At 40.0% G+C, this 24,660-nt stretch overlaps 2 protein-coding genes across 5 annotated transcripts in view; one reads left to right on the top strand and one right to left on the bottom strand.

Moving 5' to 3' along the window:
• MARCHF1 (membrane associated ring-CH-type finger 1) overlaps nucleotides 1-3,969 on the top strand; it is a 270,963-nt gene extending 266,994 nt beyond the window's left edge. For both annotated transcript variants that reach the window (XM_073341532.2, XM_078852497.1), the window contains one exon: nucleotides 1-3,969. In XM_073341532.2, the coding sequence (XP_073197633.1) occupies nucleotides 1-299 (299 nt within the window). In that variant the 3' untranslated portion in view covers nucleotides 300-3,969.
• TMA16 (translation machinery associated 16 homolog) overlaps nucleotides 1,628-24,660 on the bottom strand; it is a 56,662-nt gene continuing 33,629 nt past the window's right edge. Inside the window, exons 6-8 of one of the 3 annotated variants that reach the window (XR_012158610.2) lie at nucleotides 16,817-16,859; nucleotides 8,490-12,769; nucleotides 1,628-6,479 (exon numbers count right to left, since the gene is read on the bottom strand). Coding sequence is in view for 1 of the 3 variants with exons in the window: in XM_073341535.2 (XP_073197636.1) it covers nucleotides 12,631-12,769; nucleotides 16,817-16,859 (182 nt within the window). In the remaining 2 variants the exon portion in view is untranslated. Of the gene's footprint in view, nucleotides 6,480-7,989; nucleotides 12,770-16,816; nucleotides 16,860-24,660 lie in introns of those variants that run through there. The other 2 variants (XR_012158611.2, XM_073341535.2) reach the window with 2 other exon arrangements.

The following is a 24,660-nucleotide window of genomic DNA, read 5'->3' as shown; positions in this document are numbered from 1 at the left end:
GTGTCCTTGAATGGCCATTTTGGACAAAACTGGTTGTGGTAGCAATTGGGTTCACTGGAGGCCTAGTCTTCATGTACGTCCAGTGCAAAGTCTACGTTCAGTTGTGGCGCAGACTGAAGGCTTACAATCGAGTGATCTTTGTTCAAAACTGCCCGGACACTGCCAAAAAAATGGAGAAGAACCCTTCCTGCATTCAGAGCGCTGAAATCAAGGATGCTGCAGTAGTGCCAGTATCCCAGACAGGTACAAACTCACAGCAAGCGGCTGAAGAAATGACCTCTGAGGTCATGCCAGTTTGACAGAGGTGGCATTGTTTCTTCACTGAAGAAGGTGTGTGTGCATTTTACACCACAGCCCCTACAGGAAGCAGAAACAAATCATGCATTTGAAATAAAAGAACAAAAAACCCTGACCAGGGAAATGGATATAGTGAAGTAAAATGCATTACTTATGGAATGTGACCGTTTGTGAAATAGTTTCTCAATTAGTCAGCCAGGTGTAGTGGAAGTGTAGAAAGCACAACAGAGAACAATTCTAACAGCGTCAAACAGACATGACAAAATGACCTTTTTAAACTGGATGACCAGGAGGAATTGGAAATAGACCTGCTATAACTGTTCTGTTACAGAAAACATCAACAACTTTCCATCTCTTTGTTACTACTAGGCATCCTATTTGCTCATCATCTTAAAGTGACACAACTAAAAAGTCATTTGCATTAAACTTAAATCAACAAAGTAAACAGACCTGCACCATGTCACTCACTTTCTAAATCTCGTAAAGTAATCATTACATAGTTGTATGGCTACATTGGAGCCTGAATGTTTTGGGAGCCATGTGAGCTGAGGTCACGTGAAGCACATATTTAATGCTTTTGGATATGTGTTTATATTTTTTGCAAAATAAGCAATTTCAACAAGTAATCTTCAAGTCCTCTAATTGCCTCTAATGCTTCCTTGGTCCCATGAAATACAAGTATTATTTAGCCACAAGGCTCAAATTATTAGCTCTACATCTGGAACAACACTTTTAGTTCTGCTTATCTTAAAGTAAAATAAATGATACTTGTTAAGTGGTGAATTAACATGAACTCTCTGCCAGTATATGTAGAAAGGATATATAGAAAGTTTTTCTCCAAAATGGAAAAAGACAAAGTATAGTCAGAGGCATTACAGGTTGAAGCATGCAGTCCATTACAAAAGAATATGAAATGAATTTAGACCCTCACACCCCCTAGGAATGACAGCTAAAGTGGAAGATGGAATTTTTTAAGAGTTCATGCTTCAGTAATTCAGGTAATCACAAAAGAGCATACATGGACCTATTAAAAGGATGCCAGTATTGCCCTGTTCTGACTTGACTGGATAGTTATCCTCTGTTCAGGATAAGACTGAGCAATTAGGGATTCAACAGTTCAGTTGTTAATTTTGTGTTTTGAGCATTTTCATGTAAAACTGAAGTGTGAATAACATTAAAGAGTGCAATAGATAAATGAATGTAGATAAAATGATGTCCAGAGGTGAGTTACATAAAGAATTTTTGGCACCTTAGAGACTAACAAATTTATTTGAACATGAGCTACAGTTCTAAGGTGCCACAAGTCCTCCTTTTCTTTTTGCGGATACAGACTAACACAGCTGCTACTCTGAAACCTGTCATAAAGAATTTTGTGATTCACTTCCACTTGCTGTGGTGTTTATTATTGGGACAGGAGAGCCAAAGTAGCCAGACGTACCTGTGCATTGGTTTGGGTAAGTCTGGGGACCACAGTAAACTAGGGCCCTCTTTGATCTCATGTTTAGGAAACTGGCGTGTGCATGTGGGGGGAAGGACAGGAAATCAAACAAATCCTTTTGTGGATATAATGACCAAGCAGAACTTACCCTGCAGAATGTAATTTATCCTGAGTTTTCTAACCTTAAAGCACCATTAAATGGCAGTTGTCTTGCAAGTACTCCGTAATTGAGGCTTAGTCTCAGTTCAGAATGAGATATTAGGAGATATAGTTCAACAGAACTTGTCCCCTGAAGAGAATTTAAGAAAGGAGATAGGGAAGTAGTTAATGTCTACTCCAAAGCCTATTGAACACAACTGTAATTCTCCCACTGACTAATGAGGCTTGGACTAGGCCTTTAATCCCTTACAGCTTATTGAGGCTCTTTCCTTTCAGTTTTTATTTAGTTTAATGTTTTTGGGGGAATTTATCAGTTTGATACAAAAATTTAAAAAGGATGAAAATCTGCAGAAAAAAATTAACTGCACTTTTCTGAGTAAATATTGGGTAAATATCACTGCTCCTGTTTTGTTTTGTTTAACTTTCAGAAAGCTCCTAGTGGTCCGAAAGATAGTCGGATACAGTTTTTTATTTTCAACCCATTTAGTGTGAAAAGTAATTCCTTAACTTTTATCCACGTTCTCTGTAAAGCTGGAAATATGTATTTAGTGGGCATGAGATTTAGGTCATTCCCATACTTCTGACCTGGCTCACCGCTCTGGAAGCAGAGATAGTGGCTTCACAAACTGGGCTACCCAGACACCATCTCTCCTTCTGGGCAGGGCCCAGAAGTGGAAGAGATGGAGGCAGCAGCATAAGGAGAAGATGCCCTTGTCTCTTCTACTTCTTACAAAAAAAATTGTTTTGTAAAACTCAGGAATTTATCAGTTAAACTGGTAAAAACTGAAGGGTCTTACGCACTGTTAAAGTCCTTTCTCCCCCCTTCATCCCCTCTGTCAGTTACAGTTGACTTGATGGTTTTTAGAGAGACAAGGTCAGTGAAGTAATATCTTATATCTTTCTATTGATATAAGAAACTTTAGAGCTTACACAAAGCTCTTTCTTCTGGTCTGGGGTAGAAATTTAGCTATATACTCAAAGCCACATTTACCTAGTAGTATAAGACTTGTCTCCAGCAAAAAAGATTATTTACACGGAGGTGTTATGGATACAGGCTTGCATAAATAACTTCACATGAAAATGGGTCAAGAGTGTAAGTACTGGACAGCTGCCATCCTTGTCTATCAGAGAGTATAATGTTCTGTAGGAACCCAATCAATCAGTGTAGTCCACTTGAGGATTCTGTGCCACAAAACCCACTCTTTTTCATTGGCAAGTAGTAATTTAATGCTTTTCTTTTAATGTTATTTTGAGAAGAAGTTAAAGATCAGTAAAAACCTACATATACATAAGTAGCTAAACCACAGTGGCCTAGGCCCAGTAATCAAATGCAGTACTTATTCAGGCAAAACACCTCTCACCTCAGTGGAATTTGGACTGGCTAAGAACTGCAGGATCATCTCTGGGACGAACACTCATTGTGAGCTGCCCTTTTGTAGATGTGGTCAGTCCCAGGTAGACTGCATGGATATGAAGCCAAATTCTGCCTTCTTGCTTGAGCAACACTCTCTTTAACTTCAGTGGCAGTTTTGCTTGGATAAGGATTGCAGAATTACTAGATATTAGTGAGAAATTGTGGAACATAAACAAAATGCTTCTGTCCCCTATGTGGACATGGATCTCTTCTTTCTTGGTTTCTTAAAATCTGTTTCCATTTCCAGAACTAACATTTTCAATTACTCATTTTAAAACAGTGACAATGCACCACTTACCTTTGTGTTAGTATGATGAGGATTTTTACCCAGTCTAATGGTACTATTTCACATAGCATTATAGCTGAAAGCAAGTGGTTATTTTCCTGGCCTGTCCATAACTATACATTCCCCATCATCAGATCAAGCCCTTTTTTATAATTGACACAATCTATGAAGAAAATATTTTACACTGTGTAATACCTGGAACTAAGAGTTGTTACTTCTTTAACCCCATTCTCTTTTCCAAAAATGGTTGGTTTTTGTGAGTGAATATGTACTGAAAGAAGGGGGAGGGGGAGTTTTAAAGGGAAACAAAATTAATATAACTTCTAATTGTTGTAGAACAAATTTGTATTTGTATTAAACAAATGACCCAAACCACTGCAGTTTTCTGTATTTTAAGTGGTAGAAATGATGTTACCACCATATACTATATTTGAGTTTCCAAAAGAAAAAACATTTTGGTTTGTTAAAGCAAAAATGCAAAATTTATGTTTGCTTTAAGTGTGACGTTCCTTCAACAGGACAAAACATTTTCACATCCCATTTCTCCCCCGAGGCAGACCTCCGAGCATAATTATAACTGAATTTGTTGGGAGGATTCCATCTTTCTGACCCCTCCCCATTGTCTCAAGCTATGCACCCAGGAAAAGATTTTGGTTAAGTTTTAAAAGCCCCTTTGCACAGAATTCCAGCAAGTATGGGCCCCACCATTTTTATATGATAGTCTGCTTTGTTTTAAATAGATTATCCAGAGCATAGTTGTAGCAGTCTGACATTATCAAATGGTATCCATTGCCTCCAAGACCAATGGATCACAGTGCTCCTTGAGAGAACATGTTTTAAGAGTTGCAGTAGAAATCATCTAAGCCAGCCTTGCCAAAGTGTAAAGAAAATGTCATAGTTTAAACAGATCTACATGCCCAACTTTGCCAGTAAAAACAGAAAGTGCATTAAAATAAAAATGACTGAACTGCTTTTATTAGACATGTTCATTTCTATCCATTGTATACAAATACAGAGCTACATTTATTTTAAAATTAGGGAATTGTGGGTAACCTGAAGTAATGTTTGACTAGTGTCCATGAATGGTAACCTTATGGCCAATTTTTTTCCTACCTTTTCTGGGAAAAAAACTGTCCTTTGCTAAAGCTGGGCAGCTAAAATAAAGCTTATGTTGGAACTTGGTTGCAACCTTAGAGGTGACCGGGACTCCACCCTACCCTCCACAGCAGTAGGTACTTCCTGATGCACAGTTCTACTTGATCTTAGGAGTATGCGGTTTATCACTTTGCCTGAGAATTCACATATCTTTTGGTAAGATGTATGCAGGACAGCATGGAGTATCCTCTTTTCTAGTTACACTGAGGAAATGGGAATTAAAACAGCACTTTTTTGTTTATTCCAATTGGTGCTTTGCGTGCAGTTTGAAGCTCTTGGAGAAAGCAAAAACTAGCTTATTACTCCTTCAAACTTGCCATATAGTTAAAATTCCTTAAGCGCTAGTATACACAGTCTATAATTTGAAAAAATTAGGTTGTTCTTAAGCAAATTTACACAGGAATTGTTGTAGCAAAGTAAGAGGTTCCTAAAGCCAGACATGTTGTCTGTAAATCTCTCTTTGAAGAAAGACCACCTGTAGTAACAAAATTAGGTGGGTTTCACTTGAACCAGTTCAGCAACCAATAAAAGCTCAGTGGCTCTCAGAGGTAAAACAGCTAGGTACAGGAAGCCCTGCAGAGAGCAGCTCTGGGCATAAACCAGTCTGAGGGGAAGCTCAGGCAAGGTTTTATTGAGAACTGTTAGAAATCTCACCTTGAGATTTGCTGCTTATCTTTCTAAAGCTGCAAAATAAATAAGAATTTTGGACAAGATCACATTCGATGTGTAGTAGGCTAGGGAATAGCATGGCGACCCAGTCATTCTCAATGAGCATGCTGCCCTTCTTGATTGGATGTAGCTTCAAGAATATAAATCAGGGCTGACAGCATGACAGAGAGCTTCTTTTACCTCAACTGGAACAAGCCTGTGTTTTTAGAGCAGTGAATGAGAGACCAGTATTTTAGTCCAGGCTCTCTATGTAAATGTTGGTTTAGTAATTCTAATTCATTTCTAATAATGAACTAGTTACAGACTGACACAGCTGTTCCATTTATGTCAAAAATTGGTCAGTGTATTTGAATTATGGTAATTAAGAGTTACCCTGATTACAAAACTACTCCGTAGCAAATCCATAGTTAAAGTTGTAAGCAGAGTTTTATTATATGCCTCATGACACTTTGCACAGGGTATTTTCATGCCACTATACACACATTTTCAAGGTAACAGTTTAAGTGTAGGTGCTTAAAGAACAGTTCTACTCTGTAGAACAGCTTACTAAAATGGTATTCTGAGGCTCCCTATTAGGAACCTTTTTTTAAAAAAAAACCTACCTGAACATTTTCTTTACAGTGACACTCTGCAGCTCCATTATAATGGATCTTACTCATAGTTGCAGCTCCTTGGAGGCAGACACCAGATCAGTCAGTCAAAGCAGGCTGGGAGAGGCTACACTCTTGAAGATGCATCTAGTAAGCCAGTTCAAGATCCTTCTAGACCTGCTTTGTAGAGCTAATTCCTTTAAACCTTAATTCACAGGTTATTAGGTATAACAACAAATTTCTATAAACCCTTCCTAGATGAGAGTAACTTCAAATTCCACCCCAATTAACAGCAGATATATACAATATGTACATATGTGCCCAAAAAAGAAAATGGAGGAGAGGGCAACAGTTGAAGTCTCGCTCAGAACTATAACCTTGTGGTGGGTGGGTTGGATCTGCTGACTTCCATGCTAGAAGAAAGGTGATTCTCAGCTAAGGCAAATGTTCCTCTTCTTCACAGTGAAAAATCTGCAGATCCATTACAATGGGATGTCCGAAAAGAGTGTGTCACCAGCAAGAGAAACAAAGGACAAATGATGAGATTGATGTATTAAAAAATAAAAAAAGACACTGTTACAGGGTGAATACTAGCAGACAGGTCTCTTCCTCCAATGGCAGAGGAGGCCTTCACATTTAATTGGTAAAATTTAGTGAAAATGTGAAAAAACATGACCAGGTGGCCCCTCCTCTATCTCCTGTTTGTATATTAGATATGATCCCTCAGGAAGCTTCCATGCCTCTGAATGAATGAGCAGGAATGGGGGGAAGAAAGGCCCCTATCTTCGAAAGCTTCTGAAATATACCAATTTAGTCATCAACTAACTGATGCAATAACAGCAGTTTCTTTTCCCCTGATTAACCCCATGGGTGGACGCTCTTATTCCAGAATTAGCTTAATCCTCTTTGATTAAATTAATTCTGAATAAGGCACTCTTATTTGGAAATAAAATTGTCTACATGTGAAATTAATGAGGCATCATTCATTTGCTTTAAGTTCACATCCTATCTTATTTGAGCTATATTAATTTGCAGACCAGCCCTTACGCTAGTTTGAAGTTTTGTACACAACTTATTTTGAGTCCCTCTAGCTAAAACAAAGACTGCTTCTAGCACTTAAAACTTTGCAGTTAAACACCATTAAAATCAATTACCTAAAGCTAACTAAAAAAAACCGTAGACGTTTGGGTGGGGGGAAAATTAGCCCACAGCATTCTGAAAAAAAGAACTTTTGAATTTTCTAATTAAAAGAGCATGATAAAGTTTAGTTATAAACACAGAGCACCTCCCATCTACAGTGGTTAACATTACAATGTTTATAACCACTTTCTGCAAGTAACATTTCCACGGTATTTCCTATATTAAAGCAATCTAAGTCTAAACATAGAAAAACACTGGAGTAATTAGAAGGCAAACTTTTCATGTTAATGGCAGTCACATTTAAAAGAGAATGTAAGTGCAACAGATCATCAAAGCATCCTTATAGCATTCAGAGAAGGAATAGGCTCTTCAATCCAGTAAACACACCAGCTGGCTGTAAAGCACAGTAATTGTCAGAAAGATTACTATAAAAATGACATCATGGGATTCCATATTCATTTTCTCTCTCAATAACATTCTCAACCTGGAAATTTAAAAGTTAACATGAGTCTCTCTCTTCTATCATTACCATATAAAGATTCTGCAGTCAAAACTTACTCGACAAATTGATGATGTGCAAGACAGAATAAAATCCAGCTAATTTTTCTATACTGACACTTGATACCAATTTGCGTTTGTCAGCATGAGTCAGATAGTCATCCTATCTCTTCCCTATGTAAGATCTTGCCATTTTTATAGTAATTTTTCTGGCTACAATCAATATAAAAAACATTTTTCTCTTCATTAGCTGGAGACATTTCCGTTTCCCTGTGTAACCTACATAATAGTCTAAAAAGCTGAAGTCTACACGATAGCAAAAAGGAACACAGGGTACATGAGATTACAATTAAAATTTTTATTTCTCTATCTAGTTTCGCTTTTATTTGAAAATGCATAACGTGAGCAGCAAGTATTACAAATTATTTCAAGACTGCTCGATTTTTGTCAAGTTAGTTAACTTTACAGATTATACATTTGCTTTATATATTGCCTTTTGTTTTAATGGAACTGTTCATGGAAAAACTTAGCTAATCTAACATTCTCCATGACTCTAAATAGCATACATTATTTAAAAAATGTTTACACAAATGTCAGTTTAACACAGTGCTATTAAGGACATCACATCTTTTACAATGACAAACTAGCCTTTCGAGTCCTTCCAGGAAGAATAAGGCTTATTGCCCCTTTTATTCATCCCATTAAAAGAAAATGCAGAAAAAAAAAAGAACTTCTTGCAGTGATTCTATCACCAAAGTGAAACACAGAACTTGTCTATATATGGAAGTTACACCAATGCAGCTAAAATTGGGTTTAAAAAAACAAACCAAAAAACCTCCATACCTGCTCTGTGGACACAGGTCAATTGGTGATTCAGATCAGTGATATCAGTTCAGGTTTTGTTTGGACCTTTACCAAGGCAAGCTAAGCAGATGAGACAGATTTAAATAGAGTTAAGAGCAATTATACATCACATTGCACCAGTTTAACTAAATCAGTTATCATCACATCTCTAGTTAAACCAATGCAGGGTGTGTAGAGCAGGCAATAAAACCTTTAGCAGGGACGAATGAGAATGCTCAGATGCTCAGCCTTAGGGAATGATGGGTTAACTGAGCAAAGATGTGAAAGACAGCCCTTGAGGGGACACCCGACCCCAGACTGTTCCTTCCCAGGTGCACCTTGCCTCCCCTTATCCCTCCCTGCTAGCTCAAGACTTCCTTGGGGAAAGGATTTTAGGGTCTCCCCAACCCTGCCTCAAAGCCAGCCCTACTCCCAACCCCTACCCCAAGTCCCTGGGAGGGAGTTGCAATCAGAGCCCGGAGTGGAGAGGAACTCACAGACCGGGCACCTATGTCCCAGCCACAACGGCAGTATAGGCTCTCCCCCCACCACTACTCTGTACTGGATGGGATGCTGGGGGCTCATTTTAGCACTGCCAGCCTTCCATGCTGCTGCCAGCCTCAGGGTCTAGCGTCTCCACAGCTGGCTCCACATGCCCTGGGATGGCACCATGAACAGCTCCCTCTCTTTGCTGGCTCACAACTTCCTGTGGCACTGAGAGGAGCTTCCATGGGTTCCGCCAGGAGGGCCTGACAGGCAGAGTGGGACATGGGTGCCAGCCGTGCTCTCTCCAGAGCCCCTGCCTCCCTCACCTCACTACTCACCCCTCCTCCTTGCCGATTCTCGGGTTCCTCCTGGTCCCCAGCTCTGAGAGGAGCTGCCACAGATTCTGGCTGATTAAGAGCCCAGGTGCCAGCTGCGCTCCCAGCCACATGAGATGCGCACTAGCTACCAGACTGCTGGATGGCCATGGATGCAGCTTACAAGTGAAAGGTCACTCAAACATCTTCCAGGCCTCTTTAATTTCTCCAGCTCACTTCCTTGTAGCATTGTTTCATTTGAGTTTAAGAAACAGAGTGGTTAATTCTGTATTACTGGCTAATCCAGTTTAGTTCAAACCATAACAGTGCATGTGCCTTCTGTCTGGCAAGAAGGGAGTTTTTTTGGTTTTGGTTAATAATAGAAACTTACTGTTATGCAATGTAGTTCACTGTCCAGGGCAGGAAATCCCCTATCCAGACCACATACCAAAAAAAATCTGGTAAGTAACTGAATGAAATTTGCTAAGAATAGGCTAGGAGGGGCCTAACAGAACTAACACAGAATTGCAAGATGTATCCATCACTGAAAGAGAGAGGCACAACAGTTTCAAACTATGCCAGTTGTGCCCTCCACTTACTAACTTCTAGCGTGGTATCCAACATTGCCTCCCATTTCAGTCATAAGGAAAGGAGTGATACCCTGTAATTAGGGAATCCTGACAGCAAGAGGTTTAGTTTTGAATTACATCTCCTAACAGCAGTAACAGAGGAGTCTGGTGAAGGCTGGTCCTCCCGCTGAGTCTCACACAGAGGGCAAATCAAACCCCACATCCTAGAGACATGCTTAACACTACAGATCCTTAAAACTTAGCCTTGAGCACAACAAGGAGGTTTTGGTCATAGAATATCAGGGTTGGAAGGGACCTCAGGAGGTCATCTACTCCAACCCCCTGCTCAAAGCAGGGCCAATCCCCAACTAAATCATCCTAGCCAGGGCTTTGTCAGGCCTGACCTTAAAAACCTCTAAGGAAGGAGATTCCACCACCTCCCTAGGTAACCCATTCCAGTGCTTCACCACCCTCCTAGTGAAAAAGTTTTTCCTAATATCCAACCTAAACCTCCCCCACTGCAACTTGAGACCATTACTCCTTGTTCTGTCATCTGCTACCACTGAGAACAGTCTAGATCCATCTTCTTTGGAATCCCCATTTCAGGTAGTTGAAAGCAGCTCTCAAATCCCCCCTCATTCTTCTCTTCTGCAGCCTAATGGTCATACCATTGAACCCAAGAAAGCCTTTTTTATATATTAAATCAAGAACCCACTCAGCCCCAAATTACACATGATATCCACTAAGCCCAAGAGAAAAATGAATTCTGGATTCTATAAATTAATCTTACCTTGAGTTTCTGCACCAACAAATCTATGCCCCTGAAAACATCCCACACAACTGTGACAGCGTGGCAGGTTTTTTTCTACAGATATTAGAATTGGCAATTTGGCTCAGTAGAATACAAAGCATTTACCATCGCTACACTTCATATCAGTCAGGTCCATGTACTTTATCCACTGTCTGACCTTACTCGCTAAAAAAGAGACACGCTTGGGCCTCACAGCAGGTTCCATGAAAGTATCCAGAGTCCCCAGTCCCTTCCACAGGGATGGGAGGATGCAGCAAAATGAGATTGTCAGGTTTTTTCCAATAGCCTTGAGCTCAATTGTTATGTATTTCCCTATGAGTGAGGGATGGGCTGAATACCTGATCCATATAAATTCCCTTAACCTGAAGATATTAAACTGCCCACCTGCAAACTATTGCCTGTTTAGCAAGTCTCTGCCAGACCCAGCAGCATCCCTTAAGACTAAACCCCGAGGAAGCCCACCCACTTTATGAATCATTTGACAATGCCATAAGAGCATCCCCGTGTAAATATGCTAGCAATGGTACAAATACTATCACTTACCTCGTACACACCACTTTTCATCTGTCAATCTCAAAGTGCTTTACAAAGGAAATAAGCATCATCATCTTCATTTTACAAATACGCAAACACAGGAAAGTGACTTACTAGGGTCACCCAGTAGGCCAGTGGGAGAGCTGGGAAGAGAACCCAGGTGTCCTGAACCCCAGTCCAGTATTCTATCCACTAAGCCACACCAAATAACCAACAGTGTCTCAGTTTAGCGATCAACTCAGTCTTCGTAATGAAGGCAATAAAATCTCTTCCGTAAAAGGGTTAACTGGTTACCACTGGCATCAGAAAACAGTCAGTCAATCTGTGCACATAGCTTTTAGTGGCAGAAATACATTCTGCCTCTACAGCCCTAGAGTAAAAGGCTTTTCTTGAGTTCATGCAGTTGTAGACCTAGGAACCCTTTTGATAATCAAGTTATGGATATCCCCTATCACTAAATGGGACACTATGCTTCTACTTTGGCATACATTTCTTAGTTACAGGCCAGGGCCTGTGCCCTTAAAGGAAGTGGGTAGAGAAGGAAATTCTTCCTACTGTTCTCTCCTTGGCTTTTTCTAAAGTCTGACAAGGGCTTTTCTGAAAGATGGGTCCAAATTAGGCACAAAGGGAGGTAGAGGGATGCTTTACAGGAGGCTCCAAAAGCCTTCCTCCAATTTTTGACGCTCTTTTCAAGTGTGCTAACATGAGGCTGTATGAAAGCCTGCTTCTCTAAGCCATTACCCAAGCTTCAGCCATCATCTGCCAATGCACAATTTGCTGAGGGCTGGTTGCTGGCTCAGTAAAGAAAATCTGGAGATGGTGACTATGGGGATAGATTTAAGTCACCTATTTAGTACCATTTTATCTTAACTTAAAGGCCTCAGGTAATGGACCAAGTTATGGGTAAAGGCAGTCTGCTGTATAACAGTATCTTACCTACTTATCAAAATTAAACTACATTTATGTTCTCATTATCATCATCCAATGAATGGGCACTACCAAGAAAATCCCCCTTACCCCCCACATCACATTTGCCAAAACAGGTGAGTCACAGATAGTGCACTGTCCCACAGCCATTAGACTAGAGATAACTATTCCCCATCAACGCATATCCAGGGGCTTGCACCCTGAAGAGAAGCTAGAGTGGAAGAGGTAGGGGGGAAATGGAGATTTTCTGAAAGTTTTAAATTTTAAAGCCTTCATTTTTCTTTAAGTAAGCACCACACTGAATCTAACATGCTGCTTGCTGAAATCTCACTCCACAAATTAAGGCCAGGGTGAAGCACAACCAACTAATCAAATATTCAAGCCATGTCTTCTCAAATATAATTGAAAATACCAGCTTTATTTCTGCTTCCAGTGATCGTTCAAATAGGTTCCTGGCAGTCCCTTTCAGCTATTTTATCTTTCGTATCAGCTGGTGCTCATTAGTCTGTGTCTTTTGCTGCATCTAATTCCTCTTCAGCTTCCCCATTTGCCACCTCCGTCCTACTGCAAACAGCATTTTTAGTAGACACTTTTCTCATTTTAATGTTTGGCAGTTTCTTCAGATCGCCATCCCATTCTCTTAAAGAAAAAAGATATAATGAAAAATAATTTATGTTTAAAATTCAGAACCCAGAAAAATTAACTAATATTGGTTACTGAAAAGGGTTTTCAGTCAGGTCAGGTAGAAGTATAAGTCTGGAACCAGAAAGGATTTGCTGCATTAGCCTTCGCCTCACATCAGTCCCAGTGTGCTCTGTCCTCTGCAAACCTTTACTGGTTCATGTGTGCGCAAATGATACATCTTTCTTCCACTTGTTCCACACTCATGCTGAAATCTGTAGGGGCGGGGGGCACATGTCGCTGGGACAGTATATCAGCAGGGGAATCTAAAAAAGAACCCCACGCCAGCAACTATCCAACTGGGAGACAAGAAAGCAGCAGGGAGAAGGTGTATGCGATGAGCAGGAGTGGGGTGCTGGGTTAAGATAAGCAGATGGGGATGCTCAGGAGAAGTCAGTTCTTAAAGTGTTAACGAACCTAGTACTGACTGTATAGATTAAAGTTTGTTAAAATGCATGCTGCTGTATACCACACTAATTGCAGTGTTTACACATCTATACAGCATGGGACTCCAACATGGTAAGATCTCAGCCAAGAAAGGTCTGGTCTGTATTTTGATAGGTTATCACAAAGGGTTCTGCAGGAAGTGATACTGGCCATTTATAGCAGTGACTATCTTCTCTGACAGTTAGTACTTGCCCAGTGCCCCAGCATGGCATATGGGGGGACGGTGACGCTGTCTTTTTGATGAGCCATAAATCAAGAAACTTTTTAAAAGAACAGCAGAGTTAACATTTTTACAGGGGAACTGGATTAAGTCAAGCAAATCTGTCCTACTAATTTACACTATCAATTTAAATCCCCCCTGCAGTTTCAAATTTGATACAATGTTCTTCATTTCCTGCCCTGAACTTGTATACTTCTGCTGAGCACAACTAAAACCATTATGACTTTTCAACCCACATCTGGCTGCTTTCAGTGATGAATTAAGTGATTCATGTATCTATCTAGTTTGTAAAGTGCTTTAGAATTCTGTGGGATAAGAGACCCTGAAAAAATGTAAGTTAAATGTAAGTTAAATATTACTCATTCTACTCCTACTGTCAATTTCTATTCTGTACCCTTCTGACTATGAACCACTTGGTTTTAGATTTGACAGACTTAACTCCTTTTGTGCAAAGTAATAACTGCAGTTGGATCAACTTCCCCATTTGGGTGCTCAATGTGCAGAGCTAATATTCCACCTACTGGAAAACAGTAGTTCATTATGATCTATGAGAAATGTTAAAATGTTGTATGAGTGATTCCAAGGAGATACAATGCATGTGTAATTTAAATTCACATACTGAACCTATTACTTTCTAAAGGCTAGAGGCTGCATAAAGGAGGAAGGATTCATTTAATAATCACATCAGGCCCAGTGTCGAAATTATAGATGTTTGACTATACTAAAGGCACTTGGTGGATGATTTTTCTCAAGGGCAATAGCCATTTTTTTTCCATTTTTTTTACATGGACAAATCTACTGTCGTTCTAACAAGCTAATAAAACACAAACCTTCTGTCAGAATGTTCATGGTATGATAAGTCACTCTATGCATTCCTGAACTCATGGCAGTTGGAGGTTTAGTCCCTTTAAATTTAACTCCTACCACATAGATGAAATCCTCCAAAGCCTTCTTCCTAATGGACAGAGCAGATTGAGCTGTGGTAATTAATCCACTGCACTGCCCAATTCTTAAGATTTCTTATAGTTATTCCTAGATAAATGTAGCTCGACTGTATAGTTTGCCTTCAGTCTGACTGGATTATTGTTGCGGTTTTGCATTGCCATGGGGAAATGCTAGTTTATTATGCTGAATTTTAAACAAACATTTAAAATGCTGAGCACCTGTAACTTGCTCTGAGTAAAAAGGACTTGAAGGTGCTCAGCAGCTCTGAAAATCCATCCTTAAGGATTTCATTTTACAAATGGACACAGGAATTACCATATCAGATTGGACCACTGGTCCATCTAATCCATCATCCTGTACTCAGTATCAGGTCCGAGAAACTCCGATTATAGAATAGCCTGCTGTGGAGAAAGAGGGATTTATGTGTGGTATTTTTTTTTTTATAAATATCATATACCCATCAGACTGTCTGTAATATTCTCCTGCCTCAATGCACAGAGTTAAATCTTTAGGATTGTTAAAGGAATCAAGCAGGAAAGGCAAAACAATGACACAGATAAGAATCCTCAAGGAAACAACAGGAAAATTGTTTACTGGCTCCATCTAGGCTACGAAGAGTTTACTCTCCCCCAGATTAGGCCTAGTTTGAAAGGGGATCCTAAAAATCTTTAAAATGCTAGCTTTGGTAGGAAGGAGAGGCTGCCCAGGGAGTGTCAGTGAGAGCTAAGAGAGACACCGAAAGAGAGCATGCTACGAGCAGGACAGTCTGCTTCTCCCCAGAAATAGGGGTTAACTAGACTGAATGGAACTTGCAAATACTTGCAAAGGACTACGGTGTAGGTATAGGAAAATAGGTATATAGGACTCTGTTGTTCTAACCCTTTGCTCAGCAAGCTCTGTACCTTAGGATGAAAGAATAAATAATGTTTTGTTTTGAAGATGTTGTTTCTGTCACTGCAAACTTATATTGTCACAAGCTCCAGAAGGGAAACTCTTACAGATGCCAAACCCCGCAGAGCCTGTCACATTAACACAGTTAGGAAACAGGCTAAGGGGCTGCAGCACAGAGATCCAGTCCCAGAACGGTTGAACTCTGTGCTTCCACCCAGAGTATGCTGTAGAAGCCAGGCCTGTCACCTAAGGGGTGCTCTGAAGAGGGACAAAACCAGTTTCACCTGTAACCATGACACCTGTCCATACAGAAAGTTTCTTCCCAGTCTCCATGACTTAGTGGCTGGCTCATGCTTTGAAATGTTATATCCCTCAAAAAATAAAAAATAATTTTTTTAAAAAAAAAGTTGTATCTCCTTTAATGTAATTGTCTGAGCCAGTTCTCATCCATATAAATATCTAATCCCTTTACAAGGTCTTCTAAGTTGTTGGCAGGAATTATATTTTATGGCAGAGCATTCCGGGGCTATGCAAATCTTTGAAATCACATTGAAATCTTAGAGGGAAAAATCAACAACTGCATCTGATGTCCACATGTACGACTACTGATTTTACTGTATCTAGTTTGTATGATGCACCCACATATCAGAAGATAAAACAGTGCCCTAACTCATATTGGTTACTTAAGGGATATCTAAACAATACAATACTGAAACTACTGCATGATAGGATACATGAGATGCAGATAACTACTATTTATCCTTTTTGGGGGGAAGGGAGAAGAGTGTATGTGGCAGGTAGAAGTGGTGCTCGGATATCTTCCCATTTACCATTAAACTTTGTGCCTTGAGCCTATATATTGGCCTGCCCTCCTGGTTAAAAACTGGATGTTGGTCTCTCTGCAGCCAGAAGAGTCTCCCAAAATAACATTCAAGGTATGTTTTCTTCTTCAGGAAAGGAAGAATGCTAACTCTATAGTGCATCCTACTGAGCCGTTGCTGATGCATGGAGAAAAGAATCAAGCTCAGCACCATAACTCTGATCCCCTGAATCTCTCAACAGAGCATGGTCGAAGTTATTTGCTATATGAATTGCTAAAATATAGGCAGAGAATTTCCCATCTTAAAAGTTTGTTTGAAAATATCCAAAAAAAGTAGTCACTGAAGTTATATGAACTCAATCCTAACAGTCTCAGCATTTTAAACCTTACAATATTTCAATAATTGATTGTTACTAGCTAGTAAGTTACAATTTTTAGGCTGCAGTAGCCAAGAAAAAAACTAGAACAGCAAAACATTGAGTACACTAATAATATGCCATCAGTTTCCCTTCAAACAAGAGAACGCTGTCCTCCACCAACTGCTTTTTGTAGAATGCTGGGGTGGTTTGCTTTTTTATCCAAAAACAAAAAAAATTGAGGAGATATGCCGTGCCATTTCTAGAGATGTCCAGTCGGGCACATACAGACCACAAATAATTAAATACAACAAAAAGAAACTCACCTGAAAATTTTAAGATGTTTGCCATTCACAATGTCAGGAATGTCTAAAGGGAACAAAATTAAATACAGTTAGATTACCAGCTATAAAATATCCATAGCAATTCTCATTTCAGAGCAAACATTAAACTAGAACTTCAAAGACATATCAGTTATATGGTAGGTGAAAGACTGAACCCACAAGGTGGATACAGATCATACTGAGAATAGCGAGGTCCAATGGTAATAATCTAGCAGGAAGTCTACCTTTTCTCCCACAACTGCCAGGAAGGGGGAGGGTGCTGGGATTTCTAAAAGGTGCTGTTCCTGAACCCATTTTACCAGGGTAGGGGGAGACTCTCCCAAGGTACTTTATCAACTTTTTAGCTGCCTCTAGTTGCTGAAAAGAAGCTACATTTTGTCTAAATGTTTGTGTTAAAACCGGCAAAAGATTTAAGCCCTTAAAAGGAAGCTGCAAATGCCAACAGTGAGATTAGCAACATAATTACGTTGTTTGTATTACAATTATACCCTAGAGTCCCCATTGTGCTATACATACACACACAAGTAAGAGACAAGCCCTACTCCCGAGAACTTACAGTTTAAACGGACAAACCAGTTAAACTATGGGAGAAGAGTCCCATTTCAAAACTGATTTAGGCACTTAGGCTCCTAAATTTCTGAATTTGGTCTGAAGATAGGACTTGGACACTTCTGAAATTTTACTTGAAGTGACTTTGAATCATAGAAGTGGAGAACTGGAAGGGACCTCAAGAGGTCATCTAGTCCAGCCCCTGCACTCATGGCAGGACTAAATATTACCTAGCCCATCCCCGATAGTGTTTGTCAACCCTGCTCTTAAAAATCCACAATGATGGAGATTCCACAATTTCCCTAGGCAATTTATTCCAGTGTTTAACCACCCTGATAGTTAGGAAGTTTTTCCAAATGTCCAAACTACACCACCCTTGCTGCAATTTAAACCCACTGCTTCTTAACCTCTGAGGATAGGACAAGGAGAACAATTTTTCTCCCTCCTCCTTACAACAACCTTTTATGTACTTGAAAACTATTATGTCCCCTCTCATTCTTGTCTTCTCCAGACTAAACAAACCCATTTTTTTTTTCAATCTTCCCTCATAGATCATGTTTTCTAGACTTCTAATAATTTTTGTTGCTTTTCTCTGGACTTCCTCTAATTTGTCCACATCTTTCCTAAAATGTGGCGCCCAGAACTAGACACAATACTACAGCAGAAGCCTAACCAGCACAGAGTAGAGCGGAAGAATTACTTCTTGTGTCTTATTTACAACATTCCTGCTAATACAGCCCAGAATGATGTTTGCTTTTCTTGCAACAGTGTTACACTCTTCACTCATATTTAGCTTGATTCACTATGACCCCCAGATCCCTTTCCGCAGTACTCCTTCCTAGAGGGTCATTTTCCATTTTGTACGTGTACAACTGATTGTTCCTTCCTAATTGGAGTACTTTGCATTTGTCCTTACTGAATTCATCCTATTTACTTCAGACCATTTCTCCAGTTTGTCCAAATCATTCTGAATTTTAATCCTCCCCTCTTACCTAGGCATCATCCACAAACTTTAAGTGTACGCCCTATGCCATTATCTAAATCACTGATGAAGATATTGAACAGAACCGGACCTAGAACTGATCCCTGCAGGACCCCAGTTGATTATTCCCTTCCAGCTTGACTGTGAACAACTGATAACTACTGTGACAGGGTCAGCCAGATGGCTACAGGAGAGTGACAGAAGGCAGATATATTAGCCCCAGGTTAAGCAGGTCCCTTTCCCTCGGTAAGGTAACAGGGCAGTTCCAGAACAATCAGGAACTTGCTGGAACCAATTAAGGCAGACAGGCTAATTAGGACAACTGGAGCCAATTAAGAAGCTGCTAGAATCAATTAAGACAGGCAGGCTAATCAGGGCACCTGGTTTAAAAAGGACCTCACTTTAGTCAGTAGGGAGTGTGCAAGGAGCTGAGAGTGAGAGGGTGTGCTGCTGGAGCACTGAGGAGTACGAACACTATCTAGCATCAGGAGGAAGGTCCTGTGGTGAGGATACCAAAGGTGTTGGGAGGAGGCCATGGGGAAGTATCCCAGGGAGTTGTAGCTATCACACGGGGGTTACATGAAACATGTAGACAGCTGTGATCCACAGGTCCCTGGGCTAGAACCTGGAGTAGAGGGTGGGCCCAGGTTCCCCCCATCCCCCCAATGTTCTATTGGATACAGGAGGAGTAGACCTGAACTGTGGGTCCCATCAGAGAAGAAGGTCCCTGGCCTGTTCTCCAACCCATTAGGTGGACCAGCAGAGACTACGGGGTTTGTTCTCCTTCCTTTTCCCCATGCTGGCTAGTGATGAGGTTAGCTGAGTGAATGGCAGGTTTGAGCCACTAGCAAAAGTGACCAAACTGAGGGCTGCCGTGAATCTCTGAGGCGAGGAAATCCACCAATAAGGGCAAGACCCACCAAGGCAGAGGAGGAACTTTGTCACACTACTTTCTGGGAATGGTTTTCCAAACAGTTATGCAACCACCTTATAGTAACTCCATCTAAATTGCATTTCCCTAGTTTGTTTATGAGAAGATCATGCATGTCAGTATCAAAAGCTTTACTAAAGTCAAGATATACCAGGTCTACCACTTTCCACCTATCCACAAGGCTTGGTTCTCTGTCAAAGAAAGCTATTAGGTTAGTTTGACATGATTTATTCTTTAAATCCATGCTGACTGTTACTTATCTCCTTATTATCTTCTAGGTGTCTGCAAACTGATTGCTTCATTATCATTCTTGGTAATGAAGTTAAGCTGACTGGTCTGTAATTCCCCAGGGTGTTCTTATTCCCCTTTCTATAGACGGGCAAACACAGTGACCATTTTCAGTCCTCTGGAATCTCTCCGATCTTCCATGACTTTTTGAAGATAATCGCTAATGGCTCAGAGATCTCCTCAGTCAGCTACTTGAGTATTCTACGATGTATTTCATCAGACCCTGGTGAATTGAAGACATCTAACTTGTTTAAAGAAAAGGAGGACTTGTGGCACCTTAGAGAATAATAGTCTCTAAGATGCCACAAGTCCTCCTTTTCTTTTGGAGGATACAGACTAACACAGCTGCTACTCTGTAACTTGTTTAAGGAATTTTTAACTTTTTCTTTCCCTATTTTAGCCTCTGATCCTACCTCATTTTTACTGGCATTCACTGAGTTGGATGTCCAGTTGCTACCAACCTTTTTGGTGAAAACTGAAAGAAAAAGTCATTTAGCACTTTTTCTGTTATTGCCCTGCTCTCTTCCCCCACATTGAGTAACAGGCCTCCCTTGTCTTTGGTCTTCCTCTTGCTTCTTATTTATTTATAGTATAGTATCTTGTTACCCTTTATGTCTCTAGCTAGTTTAATCTCGTTTTGTGCCTTGCCTTTTCTAATTTTGTCCCTACATACTTGTGTTATTTGTTTATATTCATCCTTTGCAATTTGACCTAGTTTCCACTTTTTGTAGAACTTATTGAAGATTTCCTGGTTAAGCCAGGGTGGTCTCTTGCCGTACTTCCTATCTTTCCTACGTAGTGGGCTAGATACTTGTGCAAGGTCAAACAGATCAGTTCCTGAACTGGGAATCAAACCTGGCTTTCCAGTTCAAATCAATTTTAAACACAGTTCTAAGAATGTAAAGATCAATAAAACATTAAGAAAAAATGGACATGTATAAGATTGTATCTTCATGGAGGGGTATAATCATATCTTGCTGTTTGTCATTTGGATATCCGGGGGTTTAATCTCTCTGGCTATGGAACACACCATTTCCGCCACTCAAGCCATTCAACCGTCTTGGCCCCTATCAACATCTGAATTGCCTGGAAAACTTGAGGTAATGCCTGCTTGAGTGACAGGGCACCTCCACATCACTATCAATGTATCGGTTTACAGAGTAGTTGAAGTTTACACTGTTAATTATATATCATTATTATAAACAGAACTTTTGGTACTAAAACTGTCATTTTGCAATTATTGAAATTTCTATTTTTAAAAAATGCAGTTGTGTAATTTGTAATTTCAATGTTATGCTTACACAGTACATTGATATTTGTCCTCTTTCTACTTAAGTGATTTTACCTCTTGCTTAAATCATAATAAATAGCAATAGCTTTTAACAACAAAAGCCCTTCATAAATAGGAAATAAATGGGATGTAGTAATACACTCATTATCCAACTTTTACTGGTTTAACAGAATGCAGAATATAGAATACAAGATTCTTGTATATAGATGTATAGAAGAGATGCTTTTTCTAGTTTCCAGTTGAAATTACATGACCAAATTCTGAACTTTCTTGTATCCCTATGCATTCCTATTGGCATCAAGGTAGTTGCCCACGGTACAAATCAGTGCACAATTTGGCCAAGAACCTTTAGGCTGCTTTATGTGACACACAGCCATTCCCTGTTTCTTGGCCATTTCTAAAATCTTACAGGTGACCTATTTCTCAAGCCATCAGTAATTGTGAACACTTTAAAGAGATTCTAATGCTCAGATGCTTTGAAGTTTTAGCACAGCTTGAAATGCCTTATTACTATCTAGAAACAACTATATAGATTTAAGGAGCAGAAAAGTGTCTCAACAAGGAATAATGCTATCTCTGTAGCATTAAATCTAAATTACTGCCTCATGTCATATAAATGTCACATTTCAGATGGCTCCCATGCAGTCTCTGATTGACCCTGAACACACAGTGAAAGTTAGATGGACAAAGAATAGCTTCTATCAATTTTCTTCAGTCTCAAGGTAATAAGCCAGATAATACTATCAATACAGAATTATGTATCACAATTCTCCATGATAAAATATAGCATGTTACTTGCCTTGACAAGTACTGGGCATTATCTCAACTGCTCTACCTATCTTGACTACTGCAACAGGGATATCTACACTACTCTACACAATCCCAAACCCTTGATTTTTGGGTCCTGTATCCTAGGGAATAGCTTCAATGAGAGAGGAGTCCCTAAGGGAGTACTGACCCAAGACTTGTAAATCTGACAAATATCCTTGGCTTGTAAGAGTCATGAACAACTGGTGCTACTCTCGACTGAAAAGACAACATCTCATTCAGAGGTGGACTCTTCCTTTCCTTCTTCAAATATACAATAGTTTGACCAACACTGAAGAAACCCACCCTGGACACATCAGTTCTACCCAACTACTGCCCAATGTCAAACTTCCCATTCCTGAACAAGATCAAAGAGAAGCTAGCCAAAGGCCAACTACAAGATCATCTAATTGAAGCTAAAATTCTAGACATGTCATAATCTGGATTCAGGCCAGAATATGGAAACGAAACCACTTTAGTGGCACTCAGGAATGATCTCCTCCTGTCAATGGATAAAGGACAGATCCATTCTGATCCTGCTGGAGCTCGCTACAGCATTCAACATTGCTGACCATGACATAGTGTTGTCTCACCAGGGAGAGGGAGTAGGGGTCCAGGGTAACGCACTAAAATGGTCTGAGCCTTCCTGGAGGGACACAAACAAGGAGTAGAGGTAGAGGAGCAATTTCCCATCACTAGACCCCTCACTGGTGGAGTCCCACAAGGATCAATTTTCTTCCCAGTTCTTTTCAACATCTACATTTTCACCCTGCCATCTCTAACATAATACATAAAAACACGTATAGTTTAAAAAAAAAAAAAAACCCTAAAACCTTACCAAAACAAAGGCACTGCACCTTATTCTGAGGAGAGGATGAAAGAACAAACACTACATGACAGATGAGTAGTCACTTCATTTAATGTAAGACTGGAAGCGGCTCACATAAGCATAGTATAAGAATGTTTATAGAACAGAATGATTGCCTCTGCTGCTGCTCCTAGCTTAACTGGACAGTAGCAAAGTGAAACTTACTCAACTCTAGTCCGTTTTTCTGCTGCTCACAGGCTTCTGAATAGCACCAGTGAAGACTCAAGATTCTGGTTCGTTTTCATTCTTTAGCTACTTGGCAGAACTCTGAGCATCAGAAGAGGCACAACTGTCTGAAGACTTAAGGTGACATCTCTGCATCGGTTTACATTTGGTTCATATTTAGAAGATTTTCTTCACGTAAGTGCTAAATTGGTTCTGGAGGGGGCTTTTGGTTTTGTTTTTTAAATGAGAATTTAGCTTCTTTAGAAGTAGACTGCACTGACATGGGAAAGCGTCCAACTTGTCACAGGAGAGTACATAATCCAAGCTTTTCTGGCTTATACAACATCAGTTGAAGATAAGTTTTGCCTTTTCCTGTATGTTTCATGGCTAACTCAAGTGCTTTACTCACACATTGTGCAACAACTGTTGTAATAATTGTCCCTGCAGATTTATCCTAATTGTGAACTCAACTGTAAAAAGTGAGTAGAAGTTTATATAGTGTCATAACCTATAATAAAAAGGTGCAAAAGGGAAACAAAAAGATTAAACTAGTCCAAATAAAAACTCCTGCGGATATCACTCAAGGACTGTAATTAAGATCATGCTGCTAAAGAAGTGAGAGTCCCAAAATCAACAGACCAAAATTGTTGTGAGAGTCCCAAAATCAACAGACCAAAATGGGGGTGTCAAAAATTAGGCCCAATATTGCCGGACCAAATAATTAGAGGACTGGCTATTCCACTCATCACTCTCTAACAGAGATTAGAGATGGGGAAGGGGAAGTGAGGAGTTTCACCATCATGGCTGCCACCCCTACCATCTTCTGGGACCTCAGGAGCCACTGTGACATTGTTGGGCTTTTGTCCGCCTAATCCTGAGAGGTGTCCTGACCAGTCAGGGCCAAGAGAGGGACCCAGATGACATCAACACCTTCACTGGCTCCAGCTACATCCCGAACACCATCTAGGATGTGAGACTTTGTCACACACACCCTGTGTATCCTTTTCCTGCCCCACCTTATTCCTTCTCTTTCCTATCCCTCTCTTTTTTCCTTCTGTTTAATAAAAGTCAGGCTTAGCCAGCCAGGACTATATATTTTGCAACACTGCTGTAAGCCTGTGACCAGAGAGAATAATGAAAGCAATTTCCTAAACTGCCTGAAGCTGGTGCAAGTTTACCAGGTCTCAGAGTGACTAATCAGACCACGTGCCATGCTGTTGTTTCTCCAGCAGTGAAGATGCTAGTGGAGACAACACAAAGACAGGCACCATTTTCTATTTTTCTTTTCCTGTTCTTTTTCATCCCTTCTTGTGTGCATTTGTCTTGTTTTGTCTTCTAGGAAACAGGATTAGTCTTTAACAACAGCTTCAGCTCATCTCAGCTAACTTTTTCTCTTCTCAAAAAAGGAGAGTTACCATCTAAAAGACTGTCAAAATAGGCAAGGTTTCCTTCTAAGAACTCTCTCCAGGGAAAGGGAACAAGAAATGTTGTTAAAATGAAAGCCTTACTTAATACTTCATTTTTCAAATGCTTTAACTGTTTTTCCTTCGTTTTCTGCATCTTTAATAAAAGATTTTTAATGGTGTTTGCCATGAGACTAAGCAGGCTAAGGTACCTGTGTACCAAACACTTAAACCTTGTTTAACTCTGTTTAATGTTTGAGGGTCATGTTTAACACTTTTGACTCTCTGGGCCCAAATTTTTCATCCATGTCACAGAAGATACTTTGTGCTTTGTATTTATAACAATGGGGGGGGGGGAATAGAGAAATGAATCATTTTCTTTTCTGGAAGAAATTCATAGCTAAAAAAGTCCCACATGTAGGAACCTACCTACTGTAGTACTGAGCATAGCTTCTGAGTAGCAAAATAGCACTAACAATGCAGTGAGTGGCTATAACCCTACAAAATTAATAGTGTAAAGTAATTAAATTATATTTGTACCG

Source organism: Lepidochelys kempii, chromosome 4, assembly GCF_965140285.1.
Source record: "Lepidochelys kempii isolate rLepKem1 chromosome 4, rLepKem1.hap1, whole genome shotgun sequence".
Classification (NCBI taxonomy): domain Eukaryota; kingdom Metazoa; phylum Chordata; order Testudines; family Cheloniidae; genus Lepidochelys; species Lepidochelys kempii.
This window is presented reverse-complemented; position numbering and strand designations above follow the sequence as displayed.